At 35.7% G+C, this 12,063-nt stretch overlaps 1 protein-coding gene across 13 annotated transcripts in view; it reads left to right on the forward strand.

Annotated features, from left to right (window-relative positions):
- LOC134531686 (MAP kinase-activating death domain protein) overlaps positions 1–10,722 on the forward strand; it is a 268,039-nt gene extending 257,317 nt beyond the window's left edge. For 11 of the 13 annotated variants that reach the window (XM_063367486.1, XM_063367496.1, XM_063367495.1 and 8 more), the window contains one exon: positions 6,419–10,722. In XM_063367486.1, the coding sequence (XP_063223556.1) occupies positions 6,419–6,532 (114 nt within the window). In that variant the 3' untranslated portion in view covers positions 6,533–10,722. The remainder of the gene's footprint in view (positions 1–6,418) is intronic. The other 2 variants (XR_010075065.1, XR_010075066.1) reach the window with 1 other exon arrangement.
- The last annotated feature ends 1,341 nt before the right edge of the window (positions 10,723–12,063 follow it).

Here is a 12,063-nt window from a genome sequence, read left to right on the forward strand (position 1 = left end):
GTCAATTATATACAATCTCGCGTTGGGTACGTGTGTCAATACTTTTGCGGGTACCCAATGTTTGTGCGCCTCACTGTAAAGGACCTCATCTGTTGCCTTGAGTTGGTGTGGCAACCGTTTGTTTTTATTGAATTGATACATTTGGGCTTTTCTTATCGCCGTCAGATGCTCTTGAACTTTTTCCACTAATTCCGGCTGCAAAAGTTCTTCGGAGGATGGTAGGGTCGTTTTTGTCGTGCGTCCCATGAGTCTTTGCACAGGGGAGCCGAGTTTTCCTCTTGGTGTATTTCGATGATGTAACAATGCTAGCCATATGTCTGATGCATCCTCAGCACATTTTGCAAGAAGATTCTTTGCTTCCTGCACATACCTTTCTGCTAGTCCATTAGAGCATGGAAAGTGAGGGCTTGATAGTCTGTGTTTAAAGTTCCAGTCTTTGCAAAATTTTTGGAACTGATAGGATGTATACTGCGGGCCTCCATCAGTGCGAAGCTCGTCTGGGATTCCATGTTGAGAAAACCAAATTTTTAACTTCGTGATGATTACGTCGCTAGTGGTTGAACTCAACATCACAAAGTCAAAATAGCCAGAGTACGAGTCAACAACAAGGAGATATTCTTTCCCTTTATACTGGAACATGTCTGAGGCGACATATTGCCAGAGTCGGGATGGAACTTGTTCACTGCTAAGAAGCTCCTGGTGAATCATTTTGAATTTTTTGGCATGTAGCACATTGTTGAACGTACCTGGTGATGTCTTGTGCCATACCTGGCCAGAACACATGTTCTCGTGCCAGTGTGCCTTAAGTTCCTTTGTGGGATAGGTGGAGTTGTGACAAAACTAATGACTTCCAACCCGGGGGTATTACTATTTTGTTGCCCTTGAAGATGATTTCTTCATATACTGCTAATTCTTCACGGAAGGTCCAGTATTTTTGCAGGTTGGCTGGTGCTTGATTTCTTGTGTCTGGCCAACCTTGCAGTATCATCTGACGAAGATCCGACAGTTCTGCGCTTTCCTGGATGCAGTCCTTCAGTTGTAGTGCCCGTGCGGGTGACAACGGTATGGTCACGTGTACTTCAAACATGGGCTGTGGGTCTGGCTCTGGCACGTTGTTACAGTCTCGGCTCAATGTATCTGCTATGTGCAGTTCCGTTCCTTTCCTGTAGATGATGGTTGGGTTGTATGGTAGTATTTCAAACTGTATTCTGTGGAGTCTTGCTGGGCTGTCTTGGAGGGGTTTCTTGAAAATTGCCTCTAACGGCTTGTGGTCCGTTTCTATAGTCAAATGCTGGTTTCCCCAGATGTATTCATGAAATTTTTTGCAAGCTGACAATATGGCATAGGTTTTTTTTTCTATTTGGCTATAGTTCTGTTGGGACTTAGAGAGTGCCTTAAAGCGTACATAATAGGCTGGCCCTCTTGAATGAGCACTGAAGCTATAGAGTGGCTACTGGCATCTACTGAGAGTGTTACCGGCGTAGTGTAGTCATAGTATCTCAGAAGAGGTGGAGATTTTAATGATTCCTTAAGTGCTGCAAATGCAGTTTTTTGTTCTGCGTCCCAGTGCCACGCGACGTTTTTTTCCAGTAGTTTTCTAAGCGGCGCTGACAGTTCTGCAACTCTGGGAATGAATTTGGATAAGTAATTCACCATTCCTAGAAATCGTTGAAGTTCTATGACCGATGATGGTTCCTTCAATCTTTCAACTGCTTCTGTTTTTGCCGGATCTGGAAGGATTCCTGTGTTAGACAATATGTGTCCTAAGAATTTTATTTGATTTTGTGAAAAAATGCACTTGCTTGGGTTAAGCGTTAGCCCTGCTTCTTTCAGTTTGCTGATAGCCACGTTGGTGATTTCCTCTAGTTCTTCCTTGCTTTCTGCATGTATAAGGATGTCGTCCATCGAACATTCTGCACGTGGTACATCTCGCAGTGTGTGACTCATTACCTACTGAAAAACTTCGGGTGCAGAAGCTAGTCCAAACGGCATCCTTTTGCATTTGTACCTGCCCCATGGTGTGGCAAACGTCAGGTACTGGGACGTTCTATCGGTCACTTTGAGCTGCCAGAATCCCTTTTTGCAATCAAGGAGTGTGAAATATTTGGATCCCTTTAGTCGAGCTGTTATTTCCTCTACCGTCTGTAAGGGATAGTGTCGTCTCTTTAGGTTTTTGTTTACATCAGATGGGTCCATACAGATTCTAACTTTGCCATTTTTTCTCACCACTACCATGGGAGATACTGCCGGCGTAGATTCGTTCATGCGTTCGATGATTCCATTAGTGACCATGTAATCCAATTCTTCTTTAACTTGATCTCGAATGGCGTAAGGTACTTTCCTTGGTGGGTAGATGGTGAATTTTGGTTCTTCTACCAGGTCGATGTCATATGCAAACCCTTTTAAACATCCTATCCCTTCGAAAAGCTCACCATCTGCAACCTCTGTTTCCACTCGTTTGATAAACCCCAATGATTCACAGGCCTGCCTCCCTAAGATGCACGGTAGACCCTCGTTCACCACATGGAACGTGAGCATGTGTGTGGTTTTCTTGTTTGTAGACACACTGACTGTTGTCTCCCCTAATACTGGAACACTGTGTTGGGTGAACGACAGGAGTCCTCTTGTTCTGGAAGGGGTCACATGTAGCAAGCTTTTACTGGCGACGCTACTATTTAACACGTTACACTGTGCGCCTGTGTCCAGTTTGAAGGTAACCTTCTGGTTGTTGGGTAGCCCTAGTTTTTCTGTCCAATCCAGTTCACCCTGGTGTATGTTTATGGTTGACACATAGAATGTGGCAGCGTCTTCCTTTTGTAAGTATTGTTCCTGGGGTCTGCTAGTAATTGTGTGCACTTGTTTTGACCTACATACCTGAGCAAAATGATTTAATTTCCTGCACTTTTTGCATTCTTTTCCCAGAGCTGGGCATGGGCGTTGTTGATGGATATAACCGCACCTGTGACAGTTAGTTTTAGTGTGTGTTTGTTGATCGCTAGTTGCAAGGGTGGGGTTTTTACGACTTAGAGTATGTACTGCTGGTAAAGGTGTATCAGCTTGCATAGCCTGTACTTGTTGTTTAGTTACTTCCCATGCCCTGCATATTTTCACTGTTTGGTTAAATGTGAGATCTTCTTCTGCTAACAGTTTTTCCCGAACTTTGTCACTGGTAATTCCTACCACCAACTTGTCACGAAGTAAGCTATCATATAACTCTCCAAATTCGCACCTTTTTCCTTGGTTGATAATTGAGGTTAGGAACTCGTCAAATGATTGGCTTTCTTCTTGCTTCATTTTGAAGATGTATCTTTCGTATGTAATGTTCGTTTTTGGTGTGAAGTGTGCATCAAATTTGGTTTTGATGACGCTAATGTCCGTACTTTCCTTTTGAGTGAGTGTGAATGTGTTGTAAATGTTCGCTGCATCAGGTCCAATCGCGGTCATGAATGTCGCGACTTGGATTTCAGGAGCCTTTTTCTCGAGATTGGTTGCTGTTGCGTACCAGTTAAATTGTTGCAGCCACGATTTCCAGAGTGCTGGCATTCCATCTTCTGATACCGATAAATATTTTGGCGGTTTCAAGCTAACCCCCGATTCTGCCATTGTTTGCTATTTATTCACCAATTAGTTCGCAAGCGGTCCCGGGTTTCGGCACCATGTAGTTTCACATAAAGTCCTTTAATAACCACTATAAGGTAGTTGTCAACAATACACGACTACATAGACGGATAATTAGAAACACTGCTTAGTTACAGATTAAACATTATACACTACTGCCTCGTGTCTGTCATCCATTGTGTCGCGAGTTCACTGTCGCCAACCTAGGAAACCCAACTTATCCACGACAGAGGCGGTTTTTCCATCATCAGATACTTAAAGAAAATTAGTAAGAAGGTAAATAATTATGACAATGGTCATTTATAGTCTGAAATATTAGAAATAATGTGCATTCAATTAAGGAGATTCACTTGAAATCATGGTTTTAGTAAACAATCCAGCGTAAGTCAGCTGTGGTTTAGGGCCAGTGTTTTAGTAAGTAATTATTATTTTTTTTTTTTTTATGTTTTGTTACAAAATCATTTTGAGCTTAGTAAAATTGCTCTCTGTCAGAATACACTGGTGATCTTAGTTTTTTTTTTTGTCTCTTAGATAACTTAGAGTTTGGTGATAAATCCAATCATTTGTACATTTTGAGTGATTAAAAAACCTGGAAGGTACACACACACTGGCTGTGGTGTTTCCTACATCCGAGTGCTTGCTATGTGTGACCATCACATCACATCTTCTGTTTTAATGGCCATCGTGATATGCTTAGCTCTGGAAAAAAAGTTTACTTTTCTTTTCACTACCTCAAGAGTGGATTTTATATAAAAAAAAAATATTTCTTTTAACGTATATCATACAAAACAAAATTTATTTTGCTTTAGTTGATTCTTAGATACACTTAGTCTTTGTAAATCCAACTTATATTGCATCTCTTGAGAGGTATTTTTTTACATTGTACATATATATCTTTATATACGTACAAATACATATACAAAACATACATGTATATACATACATTTACAATAAATATATGCATACATATCCCAGTTTTAAGTTTGCTTAAGATGTTTTTAGCAAATATAATTTAATTTCCAGAGCAATAAGGCAAAAATTTAAAAATTTAAATTTTTTTTCCCCATATTATAATTGTATCTTCTAAAGAAGAAATAATATTTTTTTAAACATTCAATTTAGGGATTTTTTACTTTTAACAATAATTTGGTTATTAGTACACTTAATGGTAGTACATACTTTATTTGACTTATTTTTTAATCAGAAAAATTACTACTTTGGTTTTTACTGCCATGCATTTCAGTTAGATTAGGGTGGGAAAACATTTATCACTGCAAATAGTTCTTTTATAAAATAAGACATAAAAACATTCCTTGGTATAATTTACAATATTAAAACAATCTAACTAGATATAATGGAAATTTTCCTACATATATTAAGTATGCATAGTAGTATTTACACAAGGAAATATTTAACAGAACATATACGTACATAGTTTTATTTTTTAACTGTATGGTGTAAAGCTTCAGGTACAGTATGTGATAAAAATATGTACCTTCCACACTTGTAAGGTTACAAAAAATGCACAGTAAATGCTTATCACAATTTTATATCATAACGTGGAAGTGTAAGAAAACAGAGCATAGGAAAATAATCGAAGTAGACGATTTTACATGTGGTGCAGTGCGAGGAAAAATTCAAGAGTTTTATACAGTAAGGAAATCGGTTCCGACATTAAATAAGTTGACTAAGGCTTTGCAATATGACAACGTTTCGAACTGTAGCAGGGAATACTTGTGAAAGTTAGTGTCAATCGAAGAGAGAGATTTTGATTGAAAAGCCAGAAATAACTGCTTGGAGAGGGCGCTATCTTGAACAAATGTGTGAGTTACGTGAGGCTGGCAGAACCGTAGTTCATGTTAGTGGTCGGACCACATGCCTCTCACCGAGACGATCCAGGTTCAACTTCCGGAGGGGTCAAACCTGGATTTTTCAAAAGTGGGAAATGTATGTCTTCTCAGAGTGTTCATATTTAACCCATCATGTATTTCTTCAATGCCCCAGTATCATCTCATCATGCTCATGTCAAATATGTGTCAAACACCAGTCATTAAGTCACACCTTACTGTTCTTTACACAACCCCAATGGAAAAACATGTTTAATGGTTGAACATTTGTGAGACGGCACAATGTACAGTCTCACTGCATCAACAATTTCTGCCAGTTGAATGCTTTGTGGTCATCCAGGATATTTTCATTTTAACACTGATGTTGATGTCCTGAAATTCCCAATCTATCGATGTATAGTTATTTGATCTGGGACAGCAGTATTTTGATAAAGCGTGAAGTGGAGTTTAAAACCTCTCTGCATGGCAGTTACCGAGTCGTAATTTTGGATAAATGATTCAATAATGAAAGCAGGTGCAACTCTTTCAAGCTACAACAGCAACTGGAAATAGTAAGGCAAGTGTTATTGGAATATGTATAGTCCCATTTAACTAGTACTGACTCTATGGCTGAGCCAACTGCTATATGCCCGAACATTGCAGGGAAAAAGCTGGAAATGACCATCCGAGTGATGTGACACCAGGAATAAACTACAAAGGGGTATAGCGAATGATAGCTGACATGCGTACGATTCCATTTCCAAAATCAATTGAAAAACAAACTATATTCCTTGAACTTTTATCTTCAACAATAAAATTGTGACTAGCAGTTACTCTGGGTTTCAAATGTGGGTGGTATTTTTCCGCAGCCTGTAGAATGTTTGACCCAATGATTTAATTACTTATGCCACACATAGCGTGGGCTGCGTCTGGCTCGATGCGTGTACGTGTGTGCTTGTTTGTGCATGTGGCAGTCGGACCAGATCTGCTATGCAGTGCTGTGCGTGTTCTCGTACATCGCGGCTGGGCAGGAGCAGCGACGACTGCAAGGAGAGGCCCAGGCGGCGGCCGGAACGCGCCGGCACTGACCCCCGTAGCTGTCGCCCGTCTCCTGCCTGCCATGGCGTAGATAGCCCGCTCCCCTAGAGGAAACATACCCCGCCATCTTGATGTTTTACAAAAGATTGGCTACAGCTTGTGGTGCAAGCGTATTATTTATTATGCTCAATAATTCATAGGACTTGTTTTTGGACTCTTGTTGAAGCCAACATTCTTAGACTAGTTTATCTTAACGTCAACTGAAGCCACAGCTGGTACGTACTGGAGCCTGTTCATCAATAACTACAGTCACAGCGAGGAAAAAATATTGTGATGATTTGTCAAGTAAATAATTAGGATAGGAATAAATATTCCAAATTCAAGATGTCAGGTAATTGTCTTCATTAACTACAAACCCTTGCTTTGTTTACCATGCGCAAACTCTGGCATGGATAGACTTCGCCAGAACCCATAGAAAAAAACTAACAATTTTCCAAAACTGACGGTTTTCAATTTTTTCCACCCTGTCACTTGTTTTGATTATTAATCTGGACTAAGGCTCACTCGATTAGTCGTGACTTCAGACGAGGAAGAGTGTTACAGTAGAGTCCTGCTAATCTGAACTAATTGGGACAGAGGCCTGTTTGGGTTACCGGTTACCATATTTTGTGAGTAGCTGAATAATTGCCATAAAGCAACAGCGTGTAGTATAATACATCTCTGTAAGTATTAAGTTACCATATAACATAGCCTATAACACTTTTAAAAGCATGAAGCCACTTAACATGTTAATAATTGGGTCACGATATAGAAAATTATTTTTAAAATGCCAAATGGGAATTTTTTTCTTCTTTTTATTTTCATCAGAAACTCACTTGGTTTAGCCAAATTTTTGGCTTAGCCGGACTTCACTGTAAATTTTTTTTTGGCTTGGATTTTCCTTTCCTGACTGCAAAGCTAGTCTTAGTCCAACCTCAGTTAGGTTTTGCTAACGTACAAGTGCTCTTCCTTCCACCAAGTTAGGAACTTTAGTTTCACGAATTCATGGGTTCATTATGAATAAATGTGATTGCGAAAAAGTTTTAAATATTTCTTGTGCCTCTTGTAACGAACATTTGACCTGTAACTTTATCTATGCCACTGTACTGTAAAGGCTTTTTTTTTTAATATCCTAACGCTGTTCATTTAGCATTATAATTTTAAACAGCTCTTCGGCTGTAATTAATATCAATACTTTGTTTGAAATGCTTGAGCCTGATACATACAAATACAAATATTGTAGGTAATAAATGCCACTATAGGTAGTTTTCAAACTGGTTTCCAGTACAAAAAATTGTTTCTGCAACTGTTATACTAAGAAAAAAACAAGTTACTGCTGGTTACAGTTAATTCTTATGGTTGTTTGCTATCTGAACAAGTATACCAGTTACTTTTATATGCTTTATGTTGTACCAAGTAAATGCAGGTAAATAAGAGCATATTCTTATTAGATATGTGTAATCATTATTTGTGAGGAAATAATACAACATGCACATTTTTATGAACAGTATTATAGAACACTCAATGAAAACTATGAGTTTCATCTACATTTTATTAGTTTATTACAATCCTGTGGTTAAGTATAGTTATCAGAAACATCAGCTTGAGTGCAAAAGAAAATCCTATTTTAATCCTTATCAAACAAGAATTTTTATAGTTTTGTAATATGTTAGTACTTATGTGAGAAATACTAACATCTATGAATGAGTGTTTGTGTTGAATTATTGTTTTTTCAGAGGCACTTATGTGTTAGATAGTGCATGATGCTTAAGTGAGGATGGAGTGACTGAGTAAATATGTGTGCAATAGCAACATGAAACATTTTACTTCACCATTTGTAATTTTCTTAAGAAAAATATAATTTATAAGAATAGCTGGTTCTTTTTTTATTATACTGAAATGAATAATTTTTGTACAAAAGGTTCTACTATAACAGTGTAGAGGTTGTGGTTGCCTTTTTATCAAGCACACTGTCTCTTCGAAATTTTAAAATTTGTGTCGGACAATTTCTTGTAAGCCAAATAAACTTAGCAGAAGACATTGTGGACACATAAAGTACAAGTGCTTAGTAATTGTTGATGAGTGAGCCCGGATCGCCCATCATAGTCAGAGAAAGATCATTATGAGTTGGTGACTATTTTTTTTTTTTTCCTGTTTTCATGTTATTTGTTTGATGATAAAGCTGTAATTTTTTAAAAAAATATTTCCTTGCAATGTTTTGTCCAAACATGAGTGTAAATGTTTTTGTTGTTGACTGTTGACAGAGTGTCATAGTGCAAAGGGTGCATGCAAGAATAAGTTGAGTAAATGAAGTCGTTATTAGGTATGTCCTGAAATGTGACTGACAATACAAATATAAATATGTTCAGTTGGATATTATTTTTGATGGGTTAAATTACCCATGTGTAAACATTTGAAGCAGTATAAACAATTTAAGAAAAGTAGTGTACACAAAAACTTTCACCATCTGAATGTAAATATTTAAAAGTGTGTGAATGTGCTATAAAATCATTAATTATGAGTACCAACTTTTCAGAAGAGAGATAAAAACAGTCATAGGCAAAAAGTTATAAATGTTGATTTTTGTGTAATATCCCTTTCCATAAGAAAAGCTTAATCCTTCTTAGTTCAAATCATTAAAATTTTTGTATATTATTTCATTTTAAATTTATTCTGAATATAACGTATTTATTAGTGTTTAATTCCAGACCTGGATATTTAGAATGGTTCCCTGAAAAAAATGGTGTGGTATACCTACATCCCAATGAAACTGTCTCTTTTCATCCAAACTTTTCACATTGGTTTTACTTTTTCATGCACAGAGTATGAATGCTTAATAATTTAGAATATTTGTACTTTTACTAAATTTTATGTTTAGAATGCTTCAACATTTTCATCTATGTTTCAGAAATATTTGTGCTCTAGTTGTTTTTAATCAATAACATCATTTGCATACTCAAAATTATTGAAAAATTGTTCTAATTTTTAGTATGCTTTACTTTGTACTTATTTTAGTAAAAGAGCTCTGTTCTTTGAGTGTGAATTTTAAATATACTTTTTTAAATATTTAATACGAAAAAATTTTGTTTGATATGTAAATGTTTGTATAAAGTCAAATTATTTATCCTAGAGAAAATTTAAAAACACATTTTTGTATACAATGAATGGTTTGGGAAAACCAAAAGTCAAAGTTATTTGTGACTTGCTAAGTACTTAATATTTTTCTGCATAACTTTTAAAACTGAGTAAGATAAAATTTTCTAATGAATAGGAATTCAGTTTGTAAATTTGAGGAATTGTTTTGAATAGCTAATTAAATTGACTGAGGAGTATTCCCATTTCAGCATGTATTAAGCTATGGTAATTTTTTTCCGATTAATTCTTTATATATTTACTAAGCAAAAATAATTTACAATTATAACATTGTGTGTGTGTGTATATTACTAAAGTAAACACTGACGTACGTACATTTATTAATTGGAAGGAATGTAAATATCCTTCGACATAAAAACACGTTGTTAATCCATGTCTTATTTAATGATGCATAAGTATTCATAATAAAGTGTTCCTTATAAATCCTTACTGTAGTCATATTTCAGAAGCAGCCTTTATACACAAGTCGGAATGTATTTTAATAGAGCAATGGTGTTTCTGTGGTGGCAAGCGATGATGATAGCATTAGTGACATGGCATCACCAGAGACAGTTTAAACCGACTTTGGTGTACCATATTAGGTGTCATTACTTTAGATATATCACATGATTGATATAAATTTGTAATTTTTGCATCTTGTATACACTGTTATTTAAATAGTCCTGCTCAGCAATATGAAAGTGTTTTGTGATGCCCATAAAATCTTGTTTTGTGTATAGATGCTATATGTGTGTGTTTACTATAAGTAAAATTGTATTGACAGTTTTTGTAGTATGTAATATTTTCAGAGTTGTGATGAAATCAAGTTTTTGCAAATATTGTAAAAATATTATACAGTGAATGTCTTTATTTCTCAAATATTCATATAATTTTGTGATTGTAAATAATGGAGATGTTTCTCTTTGAATATAGTGTTGTAATGTTTATTTTAATAATTAAATTGTTATATTATTTGTAACTTGAAAAGTTATCCTCATGATATAGAGATTAATTCTGAAATTTTTGATGTGTGTAAACATATCATTAATAAAAGAAACTGAATCATGTTGATAATTGTTATTTATTGGACATACACAAGTGCCTAGAATAAACCTACAGTAGAGTTCGGTCATAACATTCCTATTTATAACATTTCCATGTTTATTAAGCGCTGACGTATCCTCCATGTAATCGCAGTAAGTGGTAACACAATTAAATATGCTCAGAAAGCAGTATTTTCAATCCGCACAGCAGATTACTGTCAGGGTGCATAGGGAACTTGCTTTTAGCCAGTACAACAATGGCATAAGAGTGAGGAAGAATTAATTTTGTCCACTGCTTGCAGAGACCAAGAAATAAAATTTACTGTTTATTAGTGTTGGGCCGATTCCTAAAATATACCGATTCCGATTCCTTAATTTTTATCTGACCATGTTCAACAGAGTAATATACTCAGAAAAAAAAGGTTGTTTATGATTTTAAAAATGTAATTGTGTTGTGTTTTATTTACTGTGCAGAAATTAACATTATATACAGCTTATATAATGTTAAAAAGTATGTTCATTACCATCAAGTTACGCTACCTTGAATTTCTAGCACAAATTGGCCTTAAACCTTGCATATAGTTAGACGAAACACGTGTTCAAACACTGCCAATAATCAAAGATGTCTTATGACGTAAATTGTAAATAATGTTATAACTTAACCAACTTTAGATACCTTACATTATCAACTCAATTAATTAATTGTAAAAAAAGAGGTTTGTAAGGTTAGGTTAAGAATTTTATTTTCAAGCACAACTAAACAATGATCCAAATAAAATGACAATATAACCTCTATTATACATATTTCAAGGGACCAGGGCGAAAAATAAATAAAAAGAGGGAAATGTAAAAATAAAACTTTATTATCTCATTATGACGGAAATGACAAGAAACAAATTGCACCACACTAAAATAAAATGTCAGAGATGCATACGTTTTAATATATTACCTAGAAATTAATTATCTCACTTGGTGAAAAGAATAAATCCATCCAGTCTTGCAGTTCTTCACAACCGTAAAGAGAAAATAGATTTTTGGTTCTTGAGTAAGAAAGTTCTGTGCATGTTTTAGCATCTCAAAATTTCCACATTTTATGGTGATATTTTCTTACTCAAAATATTTAAACTCTTCAAATAATCGCGTGTTAACATTTAATTCATTTCAGAAATTTATCGGAAACAATTCTGTTAAACTAACACAACTTTCAAAAGATTGTTTATGTTTGTTAATAATAATTTACGAACGTTTCAGCAGCAATGTTTGGAAATTCAGATTAGCCAACTGCCTTTCCAAAATATATCTAATGTAAAACGAGCATCCATAGAGTAAGTAAAGGCGAGCATCGCTGAACACGCACAAGAACGCCG

This window comes from Bacillus rossius, chromosome 5, assembly GCF_032445375.1.
Source record: "Bacillus rossius redtenbacheri isolate Brsri chromosome 5, Brsri_v3, whole genome shotgun sequence".
NCBI lineage: Eukaryota > Metazoa > Arthropoda > Insecta > Phasmatodea > Bacillidae > Bacillus > Bacillus rossius.